The sequence below is a fragment of the Pyrgilauda ruficollis genome, unplaced genomic scaffold, assembly GCF_017590135.1.
Source record: "Pyrgilauda ruficollis isolate IOZ18807 unplaced genomic scaffold, ASM1759013v1 scaffold15, whole genome shotgun sequence".
NCBI classification, from domain to species: Eukaryota; Metazoa; Chordata; class Aves; order Passeriformes; family Passeridae; genus Pyrgilauda; species Pyrgilauda ruficollis.
The window spans coordinates 6321636-6348463 of NW_024513654.1; the positions used below are offsets into that span (position 1 = coordinate 6321636).

At 39.8% G+C, this 26828-nt stretch overlaps 1 protein-coding gene across 1 annotated transcript in view; it reads left to right on the forward strand.

Moving 5' to 3' along the window:
* The first annotated feature begins 5304 nt into the window (after positions 1 to 5304).
* The window catches only part of PDZD8 (PDZ domain containing 8), a 52737-nt gene continuing 31213 nt past the window's right edge, over positions 5305 to 26828 (forward strand). The window contains exons 1-2 of the mRNA XM_041461356.1: positions 5305 to 6323; positions 23017 to 23139. Of these exons, the coding sequence (XP_041317290.1) occupies positions 5428 to 6323; positions 23017 to 23139 (1019 nt within the window). The 5' untranslated portion in view covers positions 5305 to 5427. The remainder of the gene's footprint in view (positions 6324 to 23016; positions 23140 to 26828) is intronic.

Consider the following 26828-nt stretch of genomic DNA (forward strand, 5'->3'; position numbering starts at 1 on the left):
GTGATAATCACTGTCCCAAACATATCACTTTGCAGAGCTTAAGCAAGCTGGCATTTACATGAATACCACAAGTCAGCAAAGTAAATGCAGGAAAAAGTGAAATATGTGTGACAAGTCTCACTCGCATCTGCGAATTAAGTAACAGTTTCTGGACTTAAGATGTAACAGCAGACAGGGAATAAACGAAATCTTCAGTTTGGCTTGCATACTGGTAATACTAAAAACCTGAATTTGTTATATTTACAATTAAAATAGCTTGTTTCATTTTTTTTTTTTAATCTTGGAAAAGTTATCTGAGAGCTACAGTTCCTAAGTGGAGTATCTTGCTTCATGATATAATAAAAACCAGAGTCAGTGTAAGATAGTAACAAAATCCCTAATTAAGAACCACGATACTTTAAGCTTGAGTATGATGAGCCTCTTGAAGTAACTATCCAAAGCATCTTTACATCCGAAATGTTAAGCTCTCGATTAAACAAGCAGAACATACTTTAAAAGATAATTAAAGATGAGCTTCAGTGAAAATACTGGATTTGTATTTGGGCCAAACTCAATCTTGGATGCAAACCCTCACTGTCATTTTTAGTTTTAACATGTTCTGATCCAAAGTGGCTGGGCTCTAAGCCACTGTTACCAAACCACTCAAGTGTTGTACTTGTTGCAGGTAAGATTGATAAATGACAGTATCCCTGTTGTGAGACAGATTATACCAGATTTGCAAATTTGGACACAGAGTTAAAAGCCTCTTCTTTTTCAGAAGTGTCAATTTGGGGCATCCTCATCTTTACTCAGCCAATGGAGCTGTTTTGTTCTTTCTTCCTGCTGCACACAACATTCACAGTAAATTTCCAAAGTAAATTCTGTAGTTTCTCATTATCTCTGAACACTGAGGGTTGCGTATCTCAGGTAGGATCCACCAAAAAGCAATATCTAATATGTATTCCCATCTTGAAAAAAATACATCTTACAGTGAGACATTTCATGGATAGGAATAAAACCTTCCAAAATTTTCAGTTGCCATCCTTAAAAATAACTAGCAGTTGGGGGATGCGTGTGTCATGTTTTTAGTAGGACAAATGAATGCATTAACGCAAGAGAGCCAATGATTTTTTCTGTCTGAAGAAATTCTGGTGGTTCTCTGCAGCATTAACACAGCCTAAATATGATTGAGTCACCCAAACTGTATTTTTCCCCACAAAATTCTGAGTCGGGGAATTTAGGTTATAATAGTGAAATGTACTTGAGAGATTTGGAAATTAATATGGAGCCCCAAGCAATGGATTCTCCTCTGGAAAAGGAATGGGCTCAGAAGGGGCATGGGACAAATTTGAACAAATCTCCCCAGGCACCAGCTAGAAACAGGGTGAGCTCTCTTCTGCCAGCTCTGGGAGCAGACTCACAGTTCAGCCTGTCCCTTCACAGGCAGAATTAAAACAAAAGTAGGAATTAGATGGCATCAAAGGAAATCTCACCTGAAGTCCCAGTGTTTTTAAAGAGGTTTATACCAATAAAATGCAGAATTGCCTGATATTAAGGTAACACTGATCTTGGCAGAGTTCAGAACCAGAACTGGAAGCAGTACTGATCACTGTGTTTCCTATTTTTTTTGGTTTTTTAACACATCTTCAGCATTGGAGCAGACCAGCTGCTCTCTGTGCAGCACATCCTGTCTGAATTTGTAGATGCCTGAGGACAGTCAAGAGGAAAAGACACCCGCCAGCTGTCTGTCACAGTGTCACTTCCAGCAATCTTTGTGTTTAATAGCCTTCAATGGATTGTTTTTTCCTCATGAATTTACGTAATCACTTTCTAAATCCTGTTTCATGCAGCACCATGAGAATGATAATCTAATTTTGGTCTCTAAGAGATGTAATACAAAAACAATAGGAGGCCCAGGAAAGAATGAAATCATTTTGCCAACAGATATTACAAAAGAAGGCAACAATTCCAGTCCAGTGATGAAGAAAATTACTAAAACCACTCATTACAAAACATCCTGCTTTGAAAAACCATCTATTTAGACTACTTTGCAGTTCTGAAAAAAAATAAAACCCACTCCATCTGTAATTGCCTTTCCAAGATTGTGATGGGGATGTTTCTTTCCTTGGTGCCACAACATGAACTTTAAAGTGTGCAGCTTTGCCTGGTCCTGCTGCCTGGGGTTACAGAAAATGCTCCTAAAGCCCAGTGGATCCTAAAGCAGGCAGGAGTGAGATGAATTGAGACAAATGTTCCCAAGGCACCACCAGTCCTTGCTTACAACAGGACAATTGCCTCAAACATATCCCTTCTGTGAATTTATGCTACTTGTTCTGTATTATCAATTATGGAACTCTACATATTTTGTGCACTATCATTGTTGAAATCTCCCAGAAAGTGTTGAAATTAATTTTGAAGCTCTACACATAGTGATTTGCTGCTGTCATCTACTAAATTGATTTGCAAATGAAAAGAGTATTTTCCTTGTTTAAATACAGGTAAAATATTCCTTTTAATAAACTATTTCCTAGTACTTTTTTAAAAGTTCAGTATAAATATAGACCTTTTTATTTTGCATGTCTTGAGCCCCATTTAATAATTTCCAGCTATTCAAAGAGTAAACAATTGAGTACATTCTACACAGTTTTACAAAGCTCTGTGTAACCCTGGTGAAATTGGTGAGACTACATAAACCTTTCTATTTATCTAGACTTTCAGAAAATGCAAATAAAACCTTCCAAATGGAAGCCAAAGTAAAATATGTTCTTAAAGGCCCTTTTTAGATAGTAATAAAATGGATCTTCTTTTTCTCCTCTACCTGACAAATTTAAATATTTTTTCTTTTATTTCAATCCTATGTTATATGACATTTTTGCACAATCGTTTTGTATTCACGTTAACACATTTGCTATTTCCCTCCATTCTCCCATTCCCATTGAAAATGCTAAAACATGCCCGGTTCTTGCTTCATAACGTGTCTTTTAAGATAACACAGCTCCTGTTGAAAACGTTCCCGGGGAAGGAGAAAAGCGATTACCGAGCTGAACATTTCAGAGGCTCTTAAGCTGCCATCAGGTGCACAGAATGTGCCAAATTCCCCATTCTGCTTGTCTAACAGAAGAAAATACTCAATTGAGACATCTGCAACATGACTTTTTATTTTTTTTTTATCCTCCTGCTGTTCCTCCTGACCCAAAAGCAAGGCTGCTATTGCCTTTTTGAATAGATTAGTCCTTATCTGAAAAGCCATTTAGTTGCAAATCCCAAACCTTGCCATTATTACCACGTTTGCCTGTGTTAGCCACGGTGAAGGCCCGTAACAGAGCAGCTCAAATGTTGGACTAATGACCTCCCTGGTATTTCTATAGAAGTGCTCTGTTAAACACCCAGGCATTTCAACTTTCAGTCACAAGACCTATAAAAAATTCATACTCTCAATCTCTAGTTTCAAACCACAGCACTACATCATTAAGAGCTTTTCAATCCTCCCACCCCACTCACTTTACGAAGGGGGATGGGGAAGAGAGCTTTTATCTTCTTGGTAATAAAATTTCACATTTTCTTCTCCTCTTGTTCGCATTTTTAAGCGGTTCTGGAGGCTGGGGAAAAGAACAACCAACAATGTGAGCATGAGTTTTCTTTTATTCTATTACAATATAACATAATCAAAAGACTTTTAGCTATGTATTTAGATAAACATAAAAAAAAAACAGTGTAAAAAACAAGCTTAATCATTAAAGTAACTTTTGTTTCAATTGTTGCTGCCTTTCAGGAATCATAAAACTTCAATTTCAAGATTGAAAGACTACCCCTGGCAAAGGGAAGCACCTGGAAAAACAGTGTACAGCTAACAGTACATTCTCTAGCAGTATAGACAGCTTTGATCTGGCCTTTAAATGAGTTTGCTGGATTAGAACACCAAGAGTTTCTTTTGGATATAAGGTTATATTTTCCAGTAAAAATATGGGTATTTCCTATGACAATTCTGTAAGCCAAATCTGAATGGCTCTTCTGAGTTAACCTCTCAAAATGTTCAAAATGACCCTTTTTGAAGAGTCACACGTTTTCCCTGCATGCTGTAGCCCTGCCTGATGTCAGGTTTCTTCTTTCTCTCCTCGCTCACTGATTTTAAAGCGGTGCTGTAATGTCCATCCTCCCTGTAATGTCCAACGTCCCCAGTTTGATGGGATGTCCCCACATCTGTCACCTCCCTGGAAGGGCTCTGAGCAGCCTGGGCAGTGAGATCCCTCCTCTGCTTTCCTCTGTGATCTCATCGAAGCCATTTGTCCTAAAAGAAACCTCTGTCCTTGTTTGTCCTACCCACAGGACAGCAGCGGCCTCACACACATCAGAGGCTGAAATATCACGCAAAGCTCTCAGCTTTCTTTTCTTCATTCTCCTTTTCTCCACAGCTTTGGTAGGGATTTTTTACCTCATGAAATCAATGACGACTTTTAAGCACAAGTAGATAGCTGGAGGAGACGGAAACAGATTTATATCTCATCACCAATAATAGCAGAGCTGGATAAAATGTCACCTAGGCAGGGTTTTTTTAAATGTGCTAAAAGCATCTCTCACCAGCCGGAAACAAGGAGGTTTCTAGGAAGTCACACAACGCCCACGAAAACAGACTTTATGTCATCTCCCTCTCCGGAGCAGTTTCACCGGGACAATCCCCACCCACCCGCCGATTTTTGAAGATGCTCCATGTCCTTTTTCTGTCAGCGCCCCTCGGTGCTCCTCGGCCGACCAAGTGCCCCCGACTCCGGCCACCTTCCCACGGGCGGCGCGTCCCCCGCCCGTGCCCAGCCCTCCTCCCCTGCCCCACCGCCACACCGGGCACGGCCGCCGGGCCTCGGCCGCCTCGGGAGCGCGCCCGGAGCGGCTGTCGGGACTGTGCCCGCGGAGCAAATCAGGGGAGCGCGCACCAGGGGGCGGTCTCGGGAGCGCGCCCCAGCACAGGGTCTGGGGACTGGGCGCCGGGAGCGGGCACGAAGAGCGCGCCCCGGGAGAGGGTTCCCCGGGAGCGCGCCCTGGGAACGGGTCTGGGGAGCGAGTTCGGGGAGCGCGCCCTGAGAACGGCTCTCGGGAGCGCGCACCGCCCCTCACGGCCGGGGGTGACCCCTCCACGCGCGCCTCCGCCCCGCCCACGCAGCCCCCCCCCCCCCGCGCGCACGCTCCCGCCGCGCCGTGACGCCACGGCGGCTCCCGGCGCCATGACGTAACCCGCCTGTCTCGCCAATCGGAGCGCGAGGAGGGCGACGCCGGCGCCGCTGGTTGGCTGCCGCCGCCGTCCCGCCCCGCCCCGCGGCCGGCGGCGGGGGGGACCCGGATGAGGCGGCCCCTGGCGGCCGCGGCCGTTAAACGCCGGTGGGGCGCGGGCGCGACCCCCGCGATGGCGGCGGCGCGGTGAGGGCGGCGCGCCCGGGGCAGCGCGGAGGCCCGAGGATGCCGCTGCTGTACGTGATCCTGCTCTCGGCGCTGGCCGGCTGCTGCCTCACGCTCCTGCTCCAGCTCCTGCTCGTCTACAGGAGGAAGCCCGAGCCCCCCGGTGCGGACAGAGCCTACGGCGGCATCGTCTACACCCGCGTGGCGCCCGAGCACGGCCTCAGGGAATACCTGCAGAGCGCGGAGCCGGCCGGCGGCCCGGCGTCCGCGGAGCCAGCCCCCAGCCCGGCCCCGGCCTCTGCGCCCGCCGCCGCCCCGGGCCCCGATCTCGGCCCCAAGCAGCCGCAGCCGCCGCCGCCGCAGCAGCCGGAGCCCCCTCCAGCCCCCTCCTCCCGCGAGGAGACGTGCCATTTCCTCAATGCCATCTTCCTCTTCCTCTTCAGGGAGCTCAGGGACACTGCCCTGGTCAGGGACTGGGTCATCAAGAAGATCAAGGTGGAGTTCGAGGAGCTGCTCCAGGCCAAGATGACAGGGAAGGTGCTGGAGGGGCTCAGCCTCAGGGAGGTCTCTCTGGGCGATGTCCTGCCTGTCTTCAAGTCCGTGAAGCTCATCCGGCCGGTGGCCTGCAATGAGGAGGGTTGTCCCGAGGAGCTGGGCTTTGAGGTAGACCTGGAATACAATGGTGGCTTCCACCTGGCCATCGATGCCGACCTGGTGTTCGGCAAGTCGGCTTACCTCTTCGTGAAGATCTCGCGGGTGATGGGCAGGCTGAAGCTGGTCTTCACCCGCCTGCCCTTCACACACTGGTCCTTCTCTTTTATGGACGACCCCGTGATAGTCTTTGAGGTGAAGTCTCAGTTCGAAGGGAGGCCCATGCCTCAGCTCACTTCCATCATAGTGAACCAGTTCAAGAAAGTCATTAAGCGCAAGCACACCTTACCCAATTATAAAATCAGGTGAGTTAGTCTGCGTCCTCAGCTTTACTTTGGGTGGTGTGCAGCAGAATTGCTGTTTTGCTCTTAATGGGTGTTTAGCATGGTACTTTGCTTGTCTGCTGGCAGGAGCTTTCCTGAAAGGAAGGATCATTTTCCGTTTATAACAGGTGAAGAAGCCTTGCACAGTGAGGTTGTTCCATGCCCTCATCTGGGTGTAACTAAGTGGCATAATCAATACGTGTGAAAAGTTAGGGGATCTTGTCAGGTGACAATAAGACCATGATGTCTCTCTTTGGAAAAGGTAACAGGATGGCTCCATGGAGAGTGTGCGTTTGGGGTGTCCTCCCAAGCTTCTGCCGCTGGTGAGCCACCAGGGCAAGACTTGTGGCTGATGCTTACCTCTAGAGGTGAGGTGATTATTACTTAATATAAGAAAAGGTAGAGTTCACTGTCTAAGGAATATTTTTGAGATCCCATGATATAGGCAGTCTGCTTCTTTTCTGGTCTGCTTAATTCCCTCAGTAAATTTTGGGGAAAGTCTGAAAGTTGATAAGAGAACTATCACCACTGCTGTGGTAGCTAAAACTCTGAAGGACCTTCTGGGTTTTTGGGTTTGTTTTTTCTTTGTATTATAGCATATTTTACGTTACAAATGCACGGACTGCATTGTATAGTGAATATAATGAAATGTGCACTGATCATTCTGTAGCAGAAGTGGCAAGAGGCACATTCGCTTTGTTTCTATCCCCTGATACTGATATTGAGTGTCTTACCACTGCTCAGGTACTGTGTTTCCTTTCTGTTGTGTCTTACCACTCTCAGCATACCACGTTTCCTTTCTCTTTTGTTCTTTTTAGCTTTTGTTACGTGTTAAGTAAGGATTATAGGTTTGTTTACAACATTCTTCTGCAATAAGCCTTTTCCCTGAAATTCATGAGAGATGAGTAACTGAAAATGCCTCTTTGAATTTTGAAGAGTAATTAGCTTTGTAGTGGTGTAATTTTGGAAGACTTTTCAGCTGGTTCCCCTGCAATTGAATTTATAAGTGCTCTCATGAAAGTGGATTTTTAAAATATCCAAGTTTTGGATAGCCCTGGCAAGGCAAAAAATAGTTTTTTCGAGTAATGTAGTGGTCCTTTCAAGTTTTGAGGTACTGAACTGCTCTCCAGAAGAGAGCAATCCCTGGGCAGCAGGGAAGCTGTCACGGCGGGTTTGCTTCCATTCTGTTACTGTTTTGGAAAGAGTGAAGTTGTAAAGTGGAGAGGAGCCCAAAGGAGAGGCTGGGATAGCACAGTCGTGGTGCAGAGTCAGCACTCTCAGCACACCTAGACAGAGCACATGAACTTTGCACTCCCTGGGCAAATTTTTAGGGTGATGGATGATGTGCTCCTCCCCTTCAGCAGATGAAGACAGACACCTTCACTTGGACACGTGGACAGTGAGGTGTTCTCATCGTTTAGTTGGAGACAGTCAATTTTCCCCATGTTTCTCAAACTTTCTGCTGCCATAAAGAGTGCATGAGGCATGTGTGCAAATAAGGTTAGAAACAGAGTGCAGAGCCTGAAACAGAAATGGGAAGTGTGATGATAGAAGGTAACTGACACTTAGAATTATATATGAAGCATAAATAATTCTAAAACTAAGACGAATTAACAGTTAACTTAAAATGCTCTCTGTGGTTAAAGGGGTTGTGAATCTATGAATGCTTCAGAGGCAAATGCAGTATCATAGCTGATTTTCACACTAGATAGTGGGCTGGTAGCCCTGCTGTGTTCAGTGAAAGTGTCCAACCCTGCTGTGGTGCTTTTGACCTGTACATTTTATGCCGTGTCCTGAAGGTATCATTCCAACCCCCCGTGTCGTGAAGGGGACACTGAGGCAGGACACAGAGCTCAGTGCACATTAATGGACTTGTCCTAAGGAAGGAAGGTTGGCTCATTGGTGTCCAGCTGTCCATAACGTGACATTTACAGCTTCAGGTGGGAACCTTGAGCTGTCCACAGGGGCCCAAGGTTTTGTGGAACACAGACTAAAACTACAAATTCTTCCCCAGCCATGTCCAAGCTGAGTTTAGGCAGGTGAATCCCCAAAGTTGGTAACAGCTGAGTAGTAACAGGACACTCTTACATGGTGGCAGAGCTGAGAGTTCAGGTGTTACTGAAAGCTGGTTTGGAAAATCAAGTCCCTGCTGATAAAATGCAAAAGTGGGGCTTTAAATTGTAAGATTACATTGGATTTGAGATTATGGTATGCTAATATATTACTTAGCAAAGAATATCTAGGAGAAAGTCAGGAATTTCACAACTGCTTTTTAACATCTTACCTTACTTAAAGCTTAAAAGATTCTCATCTACATGAAATGTGATTATTCTCTCCCAGTTTTTTCCCTATTGCCTATATGTCCTTAAGTACATAGTATTTGCTTCCATGTGTAGTTCAAAACCTTTTTGATGTCTCACTACTCTTGCTCAAGTAATTTTGTAAATAAAACTTTGACTAACAGTGATTACAACATTGTAAACAAAAGTACTTGGAGTGTGAGAAATTCTCTCTTCATCTGGTTAAAAGGGGCACTTTGCTACTCTGTTGGCTTCCACACTGAAGCCCACAAAAGAGTTTTATTTTGTTTCAAGATCTTAATTAGCATATAAAACGATGCCATTTTCTTTGTCTTTTATATTAGGCAACTTCTAGGTTATTACCGGGTGGTGAATGGCATATGAAGAGAACTTTTGCCAGCAGTTGATTTTGAACTTCCTATAACTGAGTTTGTGTTACAGATCCTGGCCTCCTTGTTATTTAGTTAAAAAATACTGTATTTAAAAAATGTGTATTCATATGTGCACTGTCTGTAACTACAGCCAAATTACTACTCAAGTACTTTGTATTCTTTCCAGTTAGGTACAAAATCTATGCAGCACAGCAGTGATGAGTAAGATCATATTTGGTGTCATCCTTATCTACAGACTTTGTGTGATCCACATAACTGTACCTTGAAAGTAGGAAAATGCATCTTGCATTCCTGCTGCACTCCTGAGAGTCTATAGGGAAAGACAGTGAAACCTAGTAAGTGCATTTAAAGTTTGTTTAGCATTTTATGCACATTTTTCTCCATAAAAGCAATTGTCTACTAATTGAAAAAGAAGGGTTGTGCTTTATGTCTAAACTAATAAGTAGTAATTTGTGTTTTGCTCTAATAGCATGTAATCACTTTTCTCTTTCTCTTTAATAAATGTGTTTGTGTCTGGCAAAACACCCTATTTTGTAGCTGCTCTGCCACTGAATGGGAATTGTCTGTCTTGTGTAGTAGAATTTGAGGAAATCCCTGGATGTAAGGCTGTTGGTAAAATCCAGTGAATGTAGGCTGGGTTGTTTTTGTGTGTGTTTTTTTTTTTTGTCATCATTGATAAAGAATTTATGCAATTCTGTTGATAATAGCAATAGTTAGAATTTTGTATTTAATATTAATGTATTTGTTGCTTTATAATAGAAATGCAAACAGCTTTTCTGCATTTTGGCATGTCAGAGCAGTGTCTTGTTCAGATGGGGAAAATCTAATACAACCTTGTTTTGATGTAGGTTTCTTTTAATAGACCAGGGCAGTGAATGTTATCAGCACAAAGTGGAGTTTATCTTGTAACCTGAGTCCAGCCTTTGGTTTTTCACTGTATGCACTCAAACAGTTCTTTAATGCTAGACACTGTTCATTTTGGTTTTAACTTTATCATGTCCTTTTAACAGTGGCTATTAAAGTGGTTAATAGGATTTAGAGGCACAGACTAAGGACTATTTCAGGTGTCTGTCTCCTTGCTTGATGGTGCTGTTGCAGTAGTCTTGGGTTCATCTGTGTTAGTTCTCTAATGAGCTCTACCTTGCTCATTAACCTTTTATGAAGTTGCTTATGGTGACAGCCTTGCTGTGCCCCCTGTAACCTCAGGCTTATCAGTACTCTGATTGTGCTGTGTCCAGCCTGTTCTTAATAGTTGGGTTCATTTTTGCTCTTTTGCGCAGCTCTTGCTTTTAGGTTTTGGAGAGGTTTGGGTTTTGGGTTCCTTCTAGGCAGTAAAAATACAATTTGCCATAATGAAGATACAAAGTGTATATGTAAAGTCCTTCTTCTGCCAGAATTTAACTTCCTGGTATTTCTTTAGCAATAATGTAAAAAAACCTGACAGGTGCCTTTTTTTTTTTTTAAATTTTCCCTTAAATTAAGCATCTTGCAAGTTCACCCATTCAGACTCTAAGCAGTGGGTCAGTTCTGTATATTTTAGGAACACTTTGTTTCTTGGTTTGTTACATTAAAAAACCCAACTATTTTGTGTTGATACTAGTCTGCTTTAAGAAAATCTGTTCGCTTTGTTTTAATGCATGCTACCACAGAGACGAATAGCTTTCTTTTCTTTGTAAGTATTCTCATAAAGCATTGCTTCTACCATTTCTGTATTATTGGGTGTTTAGATGACCTCCTCTGGCCAACTTTCAACCTGAATTATCCTTAGAACTGATCATTTGCAATATATTTAGTCATGTTAAACAGTTTTATGCTTTATTTGGAAGCTGGGGCTATATTGAATTTCTCTGGGAAGACCAATTAGACAAGCCTATTTTTATTTACCATTATAGAATGCAATTTGAGAGTTACATAGTAGTTTCTTATTTTTGGCAAAACTTAAGTCTAGAAGTAATGTAACCAGCTATTGATTTGAAATGTGTTTTACAATAGAAATTACTTCATAATGAGGAAATTGAGCGATTGAAAAGAGTATTTAAAAAAAAAAGTATGTATTATTCATATGATGAGGCAGGAGTACCAGAAATAATCAGGTTTTGGGACTGTGATCATGTCTTTGCTTCAGAGACCTTTCTCTGTAGCTGCTGCAAAGGAAGGGTTTTTCTTTTTAAGTGGATTTCTACTGTAGTTGATAGGAATCTCTCCCTAGTTAAATCTGTAAAACACTCCTGTTTGAAGTTCTCATTCCTACTGCTGCTGATCCAAAAGAAGGGTGGTTTGTGTGTTGGTTTTGTTTATTGGGGTTTTTAATGCTATGCCTATTTTAGGTACAAAAATCATCTACTGTACAAAAGCATTAAAAAACCTCCAGAATCTGAGTCCTTTTCTGCGCTGCAAAAATTGATGGCAAAGCAGCACTGATTTTCAGACTGTCCCAGAGATGCTGCCCTGAATGATGCCAGCACAGACTATTCTGCTCATGGCACAGTGGAGATAATTTCACTCAGCAGATCTGTCTGTAGTCAGTAGTTCATGCTTGGAAGATTATCTTAATAGTGCACAGGCAGCTTTGCTTTGTCTTACAGGATTTGGATAAATGGGTCTGTAGGCAACCTGACACACAATGAACACAAGCAAACCTCAGAACAGCAAATATTTTCTTTTTTTAAAATTTTTTTCTAAGGTTGCTACATGTAGAAGGAAGATTTTGGTAGTGCAGAGCTTTTTACTGTTTCTTTTTGGGAGGGCCCCATCTCAGGCATACATAATTTCTGGAGGGTCACTAAGTACAAGTTTCTTCAGATTATATGAAATTAGATGGTACAATGGCTGTATATAAATCTTATGTAGCTAGCAAGTTCAAATCCATTGGTTCTAAGGGTTTTGAAACATTTTTAGTCATCTTCCCCAGCTCCAGCACTTCATGAGTTTTCATACTGGAAAGATTGAATTCTGAAAGAATGCCAGTTTGAAACTTTTTCATGGTAAAGTCAGAAGGAATGAGTGACCGGCTACATACCAGACATTTCCCGGCATACAGGTGGCATTCTTTCCAGCTTAAGAGTGAGCCTTTTTCTGTGGTTAGTCAACAAATCTTATATTTTGTATTCTTACCTACAAGGGTGAGGAACTAACACATCACTGACTTGAGATGGATTAGTGAAAAACTTGGGAGACCAGAGGTGTGGGGCAAAGAGAAAATCTCAGTTGGAGGGAGTGATGGATAAAGGAATATGTTTTGGTCATTATTATCTGCCTTTACTGCAGATAGAAATCCAGTAGGCATAATTGCTCTGACATGAAAATAGGACCTCCTCCAACTTTTCTTCCTTGCACCAGTATGTAGAACACTGTACAATAATATTGTAAAGAGAATTACTTTGTTTAATCCTTTGCTGGTTTGTATTAGAAGTTACTTGATCTTAGTCCTGCAGTGAACTTTCATGTGGATAGTGAATAAAGACTCTGAAAAATTTGCTGAGATTTATTTAGTATTTGATGATGTTTTGCATGCACCAGCATTGAGACCACATTTCTGTTCATCTGGACTCTGCCCTTGAACTGATCATGCTGCTCAGTGAACTCAAATATGATCTTTTTATTCAGTTGTCCTAATTCGTGCTGCTTTATGCATTTAAATAAATATGAAATAAGCAGTAGTAGTGGTTTTTTTTTTAAGGGTAACTTGTTTCAAAATATAGATCATATAGGAATCAATCACTTTATAGAGCTGTAGGCCCCTAAGAAATGTGTGGATTCTAAGAAATGTGTGGGCAGGTTCTGAGCCTGTCTGCTGGAGCAGACAGCTGTGTTCAGGCTCTGGAATTGGGCTGTTCTGAAGCACCTTCTGCAGATTTTTAGACTCTGTGATAGATAGTATGGTTAATGTCCCCCACTTGTCACGTGGCACTGAACACTGGGTTTTCCTGAAGGAGAGTAATTCAAGGAAAAGGGCACAGAATTTACCTGTGAAGATCTGTAGCTAATACAGCTCTCAGTAGCTCATTGGATGTAAAAATGCAGGAGGCTTTTTTGTCAAACCTATTTATATATATTAAATGCGTGAAACAGTTAATCTTTTATATGTGTGGGCAGGTTCTGAGCCTGTCTGCTGGAGCAGACAGCTGTGTTCAGGCTCTGGAATTGGGCTGTTCTGAAGCACCTTCTACAGATTTTTAGACTCTGTCATAGATAGCATGGTTAATGTCCCCCACTTGTCACATGGCACTGAACACTGGCAAATGGCACTTGATCAGAAAGCTCTTAAAAGCAGCCTGGGTAAGGACAGTGGGTTTTAGTGGGGTGGAGCACTGCAGTGCTGGTGAAGCTCAGCCTCAAGCTGCTGGATTCGCTATTGGAGCTGGTCCTTTCATGTTCTGGCTTTCTGTGGGAAACTGCTTGTTCTGCATTCCTGCAGAGATGGCCTAAAGTCACCCAATATGCTCCTGTGTTTGCAGTTCATGTTCACACTTGTTTGATTTAAAACTGTTCCAACATTTGTGTATTCTTGATAGTATTTTTTTTCCTTTGGAGTGTAGTAAAGGACTTTACTTGTAACACTTCTAGAATTAATAAGCTTTATTTTCTAAACTGAGTATGGAGAGAAATTAGCGACCCACATGGGTAGGTTACATTAATAGATAATTTGTGTTACCCCAGTCTGTTAAAATCCCTAAACTGTGGAACTACAAAAAACTTTGCATGACGATCTCAAACCATCCTTTCATCCAGAAAACAAGTAATGATCCAATGTGGTGATGAAGATTCCTACACTTTCCCAAAGCCATTTGGGTACATCTGATTCCCTAAGCACACCCTTCCTTCTGGAAGGACTCTTACCCTTGTGGAGCCCTGCCTGAGTTAAGTCCTCTCAGGAATGCTTCCTGTAGGATCCAGCTGGAGGCTGGCAGTGTTTTAGACCTGTCTGTGGCCAAACACAGCTCTGCAAACTGCCAGGAGATGCTGGGTGTAGCAGAGAATAAAAGAAAGAGAGGGAAAACATTAAGTTTTGTGAGGTAAAAAACCCACAGAAATTATGTTCAACCCTGAGTTGGGCTCTGGAGAGCCTGCTTGATTTGTTTTTGTTTTGTGTTTTTTTTTTTTTTTGTTTTTTGTTTTTTGTTTTTTTTTTCCCTAACAGCTGCTCTAATTCCTTTTAGCTTTAAAGCTGTTGGGTACAACTTACCTTCATAACATCTTAATTCTGCTGTTCGGTGCTGCTGGAGCTCAGCAGAATGGCCTGTGAGCAGCAGTGTCCCCTCCATTAAAGCTGTTTCATGAGGAATTCTACTGCAGCAATACAGTTCACACATTTTTGAAGATGCCATAAAGCTCTATCTGAAATAGAGTGTATTACAGTGATCAGCCACTGATAGTTAATCAGACTGTTACACACACTCAAAGGCAGTAATTAATTGCCAGATATGACTAGCATAAAATTAAATTAGGATAATCACTTGGGAATTAATTTTTTAGCAGTTTTTTTTGTTGTTCTGGCTGAAAAACTTACAGGGGCACTTTGAGATGTAAATTCAAAAACATTATTTCTTACTTTCTGTCTTTTAGAAATTATCTGATGATATCTAATGGAAATCATAATACTTACATACTTTGTTCCTGACTTTTTTTACTGAGACCTAATGCTAAGCAGGATATTTTCCTGTGTCAGTGTCAATGGCAACATTGCTATGAAAAATGCTCACTCAGAAGGAAAGGTGTACAAATATTGAAATATACTTGTGTAATGCCATTAAGTACAAGATTATGTGGTGTTTGCCAGTGAAATGAAGATAGTAATACTGGTAGTAGCTACTACCATGTATGTAAAATGCTTTAAATTATACTTAAACCTGTGAAAAATATCCTGTCACATAAGTTTTATATGTAGTAGCCATTGAGTAGTAAAAATGGATTTTTTCATGAATGTGACTTTTGTAGTAAATGGTTTAAATCTTGATTAAACCATGTTTCCAGTTTGCCTGAGCTCAAATAGGAAGAGTAGAAATGGAAGATCCCAGTCTGGTGGTGGCATGGCACCAGGCTTCCTGGTAGTGTTTGGATCACCTCTGAATGATCTGGCTTGGTGAATAGTTCCTAAGTAATTAACCAGGGGAAATTACTCCAAAAACTTCAACAGTTGTGTGGTTTTTTTGTTGCCTTTTTTTTTTTTTTTTAAGAATAACCACATAGTTGCTAACAAAACTTGATGAAATATGTTAGAAGAAACAAAACAAGCCTAATGTTTCCAAACAGAGAGCCCAGTGAATTAGAAAGGGAGGTAGGGTGGGAACAGCAGTGTTAGGCAGTGGTATTGTTCTAAAACAATTCTGCAAAAACTCAGATGTTTTTTCTATTTCTCTGTTCGTCTGAATGAAGGGCAAATTAGAGAAAGTATCCAAATCCATAATTTGAGCAGCTGCTTCTATCAAATGTAATCACAAGTCGTAAATGTAACGTGCCATGAGTGATGCAGGATTTGGAAAGCGCAGGAATCCTTCCTGTTAATTAACCTCCCAAACCCTTCCTGTGTTTGATTGTCATCAGTGGTGCCACAGGTCATGTCCAGCCTGAGCTTCTGTGTTACTTGATCCTGTTTACAGTGTGGGTCTATTAATAAAATGCTGTGACTTGCCTGCGGTGTCATCTTTGCTTGGGGGACAGCTGGCAAGTGCATGGCCGTGGTGTGTCCCTGGGTCCGTTTGTGCCCTCCCCACCACTGCAGTCCTTGAGCTGTGTGCATCCCAGCTTCAGGGTGAGCTGTCAGTCATCTCAGCTTTGAAAATGCTGCTGCTAAGCCTGAGCTCCCAGGCTGGGAATTGGAGCATCTTCTGTCTTGTCAGAAGTGACTTGATAAATGTAGATTGAAGAGAAGCTTCTGCAGTCTGAGCATTTTTAAAACTAACTGGAGGAGTGAGGATAAACCTTGGGAAGCTCTCTTGCCTAGAATTTACAGCAGATACAAATGTTTTTTCACTTTTGGTTTACAGCTGTCAGGGACTGCTTTCAGCAGTGAGACAGTTGTTTTCAGTCTGAGCAGCCTAAGAGATGTCTCTATTTCACATGCATATAGGCTAGGGTTTAGAGCAGAGGATTAAAACTCCTCAGCCCAACGAGTGAGTCGTGTTCAGAACTTCTCACAGGACATTCTCATAGAACATCATCATCATCTTTTTGCTCTAACCAGGATTGCAGACAGGTGATGTTTGTAGACACTCGAGACTTCCTTATGGGAGGACATTGTGCTGAAGTGAGCAAAAGCAAATGTTTGCCTCAGTCACTGGGACCAACCTCTAATCCAGCTGGCTGAAGGTAGAGTTTTGGGGTGGCTTGGCTTTTATTTGCTTTTTGTGTGTGTGCGCTTTTTATTTTTTGTATTTTTTTTCCTGCTACTGTTTTCCTTGAATGCCTAAAAGCTGGTTGCTAAACCACACCTACTTCTCTTTCAGCTCTACGTGAACATAAGCACATTCTGTATTTTTTGTCCCATTTGGAGCAAAGCCACAACAATTCAGGCTTTTTGGTTAGACATTTGGTTAGAATTGGGAAATTTTGTCTTCATCCTGTCTGAATTACAGTAGGATTTTCATCCCTTAATTTGAATCAACAGAACCTAAAAACTTAGGGATCAAACAGACATTGACTACATTGAGTTAACAAAGCTGTTTCAGTTTTTTTGGAATTTAGAATTTGGGAAGTGTTCATGAAATACAAAAGAATATACATATGGTCAAGTTGATCTGGTTTGTGATGATTAGAGAGAAATTTTGGATAGATTTTTTTACCTGTGGCTATTTCAATACAGGCAGTAAAACCATATCATTAAGACTGTCCATGTTATATTTGTAATTTCTGTCATATAAGCAAGAAAAAAATCTATGATATTTTTTGAAGAAGCTACTAGACTGTTTGCATTTATTCCTTTATTTGTTCTTGTGGAAGTCAAGAACAAATTGAAGTTAGGGAAGTGTCTTGTCTCAAATGTGTGATACAAGATATACCTCAGAATTACTGAGAAAAAAAAAAGACTATTTCAAGAATCTGGAAATGTGTGAAGGTTCTTTGAAGAAAAAAAAAAAAAGACTAGTAAAATCCTTGCCTTTTTTTTTTCTTTTGAGTTCTTGGTTATACTGAGAAAAAAAAAAGACTATTTCAAGAATCTGGAAATGTGTGAAGGTTCTTTGAAGAAAAAAAAAAGACTAGTGCAATCCTTGCCTTTTTTTTTTTTTGCTTTTGAGGTCTTGGTTAAAAAAAAAAAAGGGACTGTTCATATATTGAGACCTTGTGTGTATGAGCCTCCTACATGTGTGTGGCAGAATATCCTGTAAGACAGTGGGTGGATTACTAGATCTGATTTGCAGTTTACCATAAAACTTCCTAGAAAATAAACACCATCTTATTGCAGAGGTTTTTTCAGGCTGCTTGTAAGTCAGATATTCATGGCTGTGAGTAAAGCTGAAATTAGTCTTATTTGTTATAGAAATCGACTGTAATTTGAATTGTTGAAGTCCCTGAGTGTGAATACTGATGCAGTTCTGCAGCATTATTCCTTGAGAAATTAGTGGAAGCTGGAGAATTGCTTTTGTAAATCTATAACAAGATCTATAGAGGAACCAGTATTGCTACTATTTATTTTTTTTTTTTTTGTTCAAAATAAGGATAAACCTCATTTTATGTCTTCAGTGTGAAGAATTATATAAGCTGTTTACATTATAATACCTGACAAGTAAATATTAGCTGCACTTTTAAAGCACTTTTAAAATCTTACTAAGGTGATCATGTAATTTTAGAAGTGGATTGTAATATTTTAGAATTTTTGTAGAAGTAAAACTTCACCTTAAATTACATGCAGTGTAAGAATAGAGGACTTCTTTATATCTTAAAATATCTGGTCTCAATCCCTCTTTGAATCTTCCATGCTTTACTAGTACCTGACTTGTGTTTCTGTGACTCAGGTGAAAAACACAATCTAAAAATTACTCAATTCTGTTGCGTAGTTAGTTGAACCTTTTGATTAATCCCCAAACTGAAAATAAATCCAGCAGTTATTCTTTCAACAGTATTTTAGAAAAAAGAATCTTCACATACAGTAGCACTTGCAAAATTGAAATCTTCTAAATGCAGTCTCTCTTAAGATTGTGATAGAATTTTGCTTAACATTCTAGATGAAGATTAAGACTTGCAATGAAATTGCTTTATGCTGAAGATGCTTGCATTTTTGGTTGATGGATTCTTCTGAGGTTTAAAATCTGTCTTGCTCTTTATTAAAATTTGAATGTTCAGTTAATGTAACTTGAAAATTCCCAAACCTGAAAATGTTTAATCTTTATGTCAGTATAGTAATGCTGGGATTCATATCATACCAGTGTTTAATGTGGTCTTAAACTGATATTCAGTAATTTTAAACACTGTTTTAGATACCAAACTTCCTTTATAAAACCAGAGAATAATTGAAACATTTCCTATAACATAGTCTAGAAAAATATTCTCACTTCTTAGCGAAAGCTCTTCAAGATCGCACCTCCTTCTGCACTTAGAAATGAAACCATAAGACTTTGTACTTCTCCAAGCAGGAGATGGAATACTGAGAACTTCTGAATTTTGTTTCTTGCTCTGTTCAGCTCTGAACAATTGTTGGTTTTTTAACTGTGATTCTGGATATTTTTAACGGAAGCAATGTGCAGACACAGAAGCATATGGTTATCATACCAGATAAATTGATTTTGTTTTAGTTCTCAATAGATTTCCTTATACAGCTAAAATTTTTGTTAAGTAGGTACTAAGGCAAGCAGTTAATTTAGGGAATAGGTTAATTAAACTAAGGTACAAAAGACTTCTGTCCTCTTTTCTGTTAAAATTTGGCTAAAGGACCACAAAACAATAATCACAGAATAGTGAATTTAAATTAAAGGGAATGTAGGTCAGACATCTTTAAAATTAAATCACCAGATCCAGACTTGTTCCAAGTAGATGAGTTCTGCCTCCCAGAACTGCCAGCTGGAAGGGAGAATTCTCCCCATTCCAGGGCTGAAAGCACTCGAAGGGAAGGAAAGAAGCTTGATGTGCTTGGGGTTTTTCTGGATACACTTTTGATCTAGGCTTTGAGGGAGGTGGTGGTGAGAGGGAGTGAGTCACTGAAGAGCAAATGAGCCACTGGAGTGACTCTGAAGTCTGGCATGAACGGAGTGTAGAAGTCCTTCACGTCAAGGAGACACTGCCTGCAGTGGCTGGAAACATTTTTGCTGTGCTTTGTATATGGAAGAGCTTAGTATGGTGCTATTTTAGTGTCTACCTTTAATCCTATATATTAATTCAGTAACTTTATCGTAATTACTTTCTGTATAATCATCTGACCAATTCCTCGTGTGAAGGGGGAATTTTTTGCTCTTTGTATCTTGCAATATTTGTTAAGAAACACTCACTATGCACAGCTTATTTTAAATATTCTTTCTGTAGGATTGGGTTTTTTCACTTGCTAAAATATCACATGAAGTTTGATTGATGGATATTCCTCTTCATATTAATGCTAAGTTTTAGCTAGCTTTTTCTTAAGAGTGTGCTGTCTGAATTTCAGACCTTTGGACAAATAAGATGAGTTTGTGGAGGGACACTGATAATATAAAAACAAGTTGAAAAGGCACTATAAGCATTTAATATAAAGCACTTCTAAAGACTTTCTGCAGAGAAAGCATCCATTCCTGGCCTGCTGCAGTCCTGCCAAACAGAAGGAGAGGGATGATGGGTCTGTAAGAAGGTGTGCCCTGCTTTTAAAAGTTCACAGACTTTTCCTACCATGGGGAAAAAGATGGGAGATCCTGTGATTCCTGACCTGTTGGGAGCATGGATTTCCTACGTGTGGTTTTACAGCACTAGGGAATGGTCCCACCCTGTTACCAGCAGCCCATCTGGGTCTGTATTAGTTCACCAACTCCCAGTGAGAAAGTCTTTCCAGATAAATAGTGTTGTCTTGTACTTAAATATTCTGACAACTGTTCAATTCCCTAGTATGTAATTGAAATCTACAGGAAATAGTAATTTGTCCAATGTTTAATTTTGGAAATGCACAAACTCTTTGTAAATTAAATAGCTAAGTGCTATGATATAAATTTGGAAGGCTCCAGAGCAGCACTAAAACATTAAAAATGCATTTAATATGAGATATTCAGCTCTTTGTCCATTGCTAGTGCCAATGGAAATAGATGATGTGTTCCTTTTTTTTGCTAATGATTTTGCAAATTAGTTGTGATAAGAATGTGAATGTAAGTGCTTGTTGGAAATTAAGCATGATGTTGAGACTGCCTTTTAATCCTGTATTTATAGAAAATTTAAGTAGTGCTGCACAAGTCCCCCATGCACTGCTAAGTGTTTTATATATTCATATATATAATTGTATTGGTATTTTAGAATTAATTCCTCTTTAATTCATTGTTATATAAAATTTTTAAAAGGATTTTGAAAATAGAAATCAAAATGAAAATGAACATTGTCTTAATCTAGCAATGAAAATAGCTTTTTCTGGGGATTGTTTCATTATTCTATGCTGCAGCAAAGGCTTGCAGTGTGTGTTGTACTAACACTTTGTTCTGAAGTCACTTGAGGATGATGTTTTTAGTTTGAATGTGTAGGTGGATATGTCTGCATCCTTACTGGAATGTTTCAGTCTGTTATTTTGCTTTTCTGTTCTTACTTTTAGTGTATAAAATAGGTGTGTCGAAGTTTGTGTTCTGGTAAATGGCCTGCAGGATGTGTGCATACATCAGCAAAAGACCTTTGAAATACCAACACTTTTAAACTTGGTATTTGCAGAAATTGGGAGAGCTAATGGTAACCTGGTAATACTGAATAGTTATACTCAATCCTCTTACTTTGTCTTTTTTCCCTGCCAGAAATCTTGTTTCAGTAAGTCACTGAAGCTCAGAATGGTTGTTGTTAGTTTGATACTCCCATGGAAAACCATCTTTGTAATAGATTTGGAAGAAGGAGTATTGGCAGTTGCTGGTACTAACTGAAAAACAGTTTATTAGTGCTTAAAAATGCTCAAACCTACAAGTACCTATTCAGTCAAAACTTATTTCCAGTGTGCTTGCCTAACTCTTCCTTTTCTGCTTAACAAAATCTGAGCTAAGTTTGTATTTTGTGGGGGTAAAATATTCCTAACAGGAGCAGGGTTCCCTTGCTTGTGCTTAAAGTGGGAAACGTGAGGTGAGACTGGGTGGGGAGGTGACCAGGCCCTGAAGTGGTACAAAGTCGTGCAGAATCAAACAGTGGGGTCATCTTGGTGTTTTTTCCCTACCCTTGTGATGCTTGCTATTACATTAGTAATTCAGGAACTATAAAGGAAGATCATGAGTAAAGTACCAGATCAGTCAGTACTTGAACAAGGCATATTTTGGGTTAGTTGTTTGTGGTATACTCATAAACCTAAACCGTGGCCAGAGTGATTTAATAGCCTCATATTTTTCATGCTCAAGACTTTTTTAAAAAGTATTTAAAACAGAGTATTTTTATGCGACATATTTCAAAATGGTTTTCTTTATGAAGGAGTTAATGAGGGAGAAACTTGGAACCAAATTAAAGTTAGAAGTTGAATTGGATTTCAGGAAAATAGCTGGAGTGTTGAGTTGTGTTTATTCACAAAGAGAACAAAAGAAATTACTTTCTCATGGCTCTGTATGAGGCTGTTGCTTGTACAGAACCGAAGTGTCTGGAATCAGAGCATGGAGCTCCCTCCCAAAGTGTGTGCTGACAGTTAAAGGATGCTTAATTATTTATTTGAGTTTCTGAAACTCTTCAGTTCAGCTCCATGTGACTGTTTCCTGAACATATTGTGATCTCCGAATGTGACAAGCAGATGCCTCTGATGGTTGAGCAAACAGTGCTTATGAAAGAGTTCTTTCTCATGAAATGGCAGAGCCATCCTGCAGGCTCTGCTGCTCCTTTCCTGCTGTTGGTGAGTCTCCACACAAATAGCTGCTGGGAGGCTGCATCGGTGACAGAGGATGGAAACCAAGGCACAAGGCAGTGCTGGGAAATGAGAGCAATAAATAAAGACAAAGAAGGAATACCCTCTAAGAGGGTTTTGGGTTTTTTTTCCAAAAGCTTTAGCACAGATGCTGTGATATCATTCTTTGTGCAGGGTTATGGCCCTTGCTGTTGGGATTGCCTCTGTGTGTCAGCCATGTGATGGGGCTGCAGCTGTGCAGCCTCTCCCCCTCCTTCCCTCCCTCAGATCAGGGCTGTGTCCAACACCAGAGCGCTATCACTTAAAAACCAAATTGGTATTCATAACTCAGCATTTTCTAATCAAAGAGAGAGAATTATGTGGTGAGATAGTTAGTGTTTTGCACAGTTATCTTGAATATGAACTGCTTTTCCTGTGAATCGCACGCTGCAGTGAGGGAAATAAAGCTCAAGGGCAAATGTTTAGAATACCTGTAACTTTATTCTTATTCAAGAAGACTGGCTAAGAAAAGCCACTTAAAGGTTTTTACAAAGTGAGAGAAGAATCAATCTGTGTAACTAGAGTGAACTGTTCATTAGGGTGCACCAACAGTACTGTCATAAAAAGTTTAAGCTTTAGGGTCATAGCCTATTTTCATCTTTCTATGCTGTGATGTTTATGCAGATAAACTTAAAGACCTGGTAAGATATTTACTACAATAGGACTCTTGTGTTAAATCATGTTTTCAATCATAAAAATACCATGTGATTTTTACCAGCTTCCCAATTCTTAAAAATTATCTGTGCTAGTAAATGTTACTCAGTCTATTCTGTGAAACAATTTTTGTTTGTATTGTCCAGTCTGCTGCATTCAGAAAGCTTTAGTAGCTCCTACTCATTCCTTTTGATCAATGAATACGTAGGAATGGCAGTATTTACCTTTTTAAAGAGTGTTAAAGATTCAATATTGTCTGTTACCTTTTTTATATTTTTGTGTGTTCATGTTGTGTAATGTGAATTAAGAGAAGTTTGTTCTATATTTTTCAGGTTCAAGCCATTTTTTCCTTGTCAAGTATCGCCAGCTGATGAATATGAAGATCGAGACCTCTGTATACAGGATTTTCTATTGACAGAAGGTCGACTGAGGGTCACATTAATTGAATGTACAAGGTATATTTTTGTGCACTTTTCTTCATTCTTGACTAAGCAAGGGCCTGCGTTTCCTCAGTTTGTAGTAATTACAGTTGTAGGGCAGTTCTGATTCGCAAAGTGGCAGCTTTGGTGTTACGATTGCACTCTAACCACAAAATGTACTTTTCTTGAAGTAAAAATGAACAAATGAAAGTTGCAGTTACTTTCTTGAGGCCCTTTGGGTTTGTGTGGGGGCAAGCCTTTGCCTTTCTGAATTTTGCCACGTTACAAGCTAATCTGTGCCTCCTCTTACTTGCTTGGTTTGCTTTTCTGCCACACCAAATTATGGGTCTCTTTCCAGGACAATATAAATGTTGTAATTACATTACTGTGTTATGTAAGCAAAGGGAAATAATCGTTTCACTTAGTCTTACTTAGATAAATCCAAATCACTTTTATAAGGCATTATTTACTGTCTTGGTCTTGAGTAAATTATGCAAAGAAATAAAAATCTATTTCCTTCATTCATTGAAGAGAATATTATTCTCTTCAAAGCTGGAGAAAAGGTGTGTGGGCTCTTGGTTTGTTGGGAGTTTTTTGTCAGGCTTCTTGGTTTATGTTAGATCTTATCCAAATAGTGCTGAGGCTTTGATCTAGTCATGTGCAGTTCTACTCTTCATGAGCTAAACTGCTCTGCAGAAAGACTGTTTTAAACTGTTCTTTTCATTGCTTGTATTCCCATATCAGCTCCTCTTTGCACTTTTTTTTCTGTAGCACTGTACTAATGTGGTTTATCAGTGGTCAGGATTTCCTGAAGATATTCTTCTGCTTCTAAGGGTCCTGTGGTGGCAGCAGTGGTTATGTTTTCTATGATAAAATTCCTGCTTACCTGTCTTCCTATCTTTCTGCTATTTTCTGTGGATGATCCATGGATACTAAATAACTGTCTGCATTCCTTGGCCACCAGGAGCATTTTCCCTTTGACTGTACTGAGTAAGAGGACCCAGATCTCTCTTCAAAGCAGTTCTCCAATTTCAGCCCAGTGGTGCATTTGTTTTTATCATGAGGGCCAAAATGACCACCTTGCACTGTGTACAGTTGTTCTTGGTTTGGGAAGTAATCTTTAAATGTTGCATTTCCTGAATCTGAAACACTGTGCAGCATCAACTCTTGAGTTTCTTTGCACTGAGAGCTCAGATTGCTCAGTCTGACATCACTCTGAACTCTGTGTTTTCAGCTGTCACAGATGCTTATCAGATGGCTGGGAGAGGATGCAGTTGCTGATTTGTTAGGTCTGACATAATCCAGGTGTTTTATGCAGCTTGGAATTTTTCAACACACACTTGGAAATTGTCTCAACAGACACTTCTCAGCCAAGATGTCTGACTGTTGGACTCACAGTAATTCCTCAGATCTTCCAGTTGTCCCATTCTTTTTTTGAACTAAACAGCTGCAACTGCTGTCCATAGAGTCCCTCAGTGAGTAAATTCTCTTGTTTAATTTGCATCTGAAGATATTGATGAGGGAGAAAGAAAAATAGAGACTTTTGGAAGTGAAAGAAGAGACATACACTATATACACAAAAGTAACAGTAATGATATTTCCCTTTTTCATCAGCCCTCTGTGAGTGGTGTGAAGTTTGGCTGGGCCAATTCCCAGTGCAGCACTGTGTGCTGACATCCAGGGCTTTTCCACTTATATCTGCCATAGGAACCTGAGCATTTTCATTCTTTCACTCTCATTCCAGAATGAAGGATCACTTTTATTTCTGTGTGGTTTTCAGTTTTGCTCAGTGCCCCAGAAGGTCTTATGTTTTCTCAGTACAATGTATGATCTTTGACTTCTCTGCAGAATTTGGAAGAATTCTTTAATCTAGTCAGGTAATAGAGTTCTGCTGCTTTTCTCATTTAAGTCCGGACCTCAGTAATGAAACTATAGTGGTAAAATGTTTAGCAAACTTTTCCTGTGTTATAAATGGCTTGTTTAATTAAATTATGCTCTTCACATGACCAAATACTTGCACTTTTCACACTTCTTTTCTAATTGCAGGCTTGACCATAGCAATTTTCTCCTGTCATGCTGTTGAAAGAAAAATTAAATTTACTCATAAATTAAGGAAAGGATGGGAACTTTGGTGTAAAGAAATAATAAGGAATATATCTGGCAAGTCTTTATCTGACCTGTACAAAAAACTTAAGTTTTCAAAGAGTGCAATGTCCTCAAAGAACTTAATTGTTGCAAACATGTTGTTATCTGTCATTATCTTAAAACTTTTAAGAAAAAGGGAAAAACAAAGCAACACTGTTAAATTTTGGCTTTGATTCTTTTTAATCAAGAAACACTGGGAACAAAGTAACAGAGATAATAAACTCTGATTTTATTAGGCAAGAATACACTTCCAAAACTGTGCCATAAATTGGGCACTTTTCAATCTGTAGGATATAGATTTAATGTATAGTCATATATAATAATGTCAGTCTTTATGTGCAGCTGTCTTACAGGTGCAGCACCTTTCTTTGCATTTGGATGGAGATACTGTTCAAACAAAAATATTCTTTGTATAGCAGAAGTTAAAATTTTGGCTTTGTCTTTCTGAAATTGGAAATTGAGCTCCAAACTTCCATCATGATGAGCTCTTTAACATTTAAATGTGTAGTTTGGCTTTCTTGTGATGTGTTTGTTCACCTTACACCAGGTGATATTAACCTCCTGTAAGGTGAAATCTCAACATGGCTCTTTGTTTTGCCTGTGGCTTATGTTGCAGTTCTGGATAAAAATTGTTGTATTCCTGTTTTGAGCTATCTCATGTGCTTGTTTTTCTACCCAGTACAGCAAAATAGCTCCTGGGCTGATATTTTAGAGGGGCCATAAGTGCCCTTGAAAAATTCCCTAAGAGTGTGTCTGAGTGAGCAGAAGCAAGAGAAGTGAGCAGAAGCTTGAGAGCTGTCACAGTCAGAGAACTGTTTACCCTTGGGTTGTCTTAATTTTACCAGTTCAGATTATTGGTGAAAGTTGTCTTCAATAGCTTTACTTAATTTTCAAAGGATGTTTACTACAAATCTCCACATCTGAAAGATGAAAGTCTTATTGAAAGATGAGACACTTATTGATTATAAATATTTAACCTAGAAACATTATTTAACAAGGTCAAGATAAACAGAGAAAATTGACATGTTTTCCTGACAGCTTTTGTCTGTATTGTCTAAAGAGCTGTATAACACATCACAATCACTAATAAGATACTTGGGATGAAAGCTTAGAAACTGTTCTTGTCAAATGTGTATAGAAAGTTTAGGGAGGAATTAAAATCTAACAGCTCTTTTTAATGAGTAAGGTTTGTTTGAAGTTTTTATTCCAAAATATTTATCTGCTTCCAGCTGCTGTAAGATAAGCTGTGAATAACTTGATTGCTGTTCTATAGCCTAAAGTTTAGTCTGGTTTGTGTTTTCCTTTTCTAGTACTAATATCTGTCTGAAAAAGCTTTGTAGCCTTAAGAACTACTTTTTGTTATAAATGTTACAAAAATCATAGATAAGAGGATCCCAGTTTAGTGAAATACCAATATAAGCAGTAGTAAACTGACTTTAATATACAGTAGCACTCTCTTAAACCAACAAGAGCTTCACATTGTGATATTTAGGACTAAAGTCAAAGACTCTGGTGGCCATTGTTGCTCTTCTTAAAGTAAAACATAAGCCCTTTATGGGGAAATGCCAATTGAACACTTT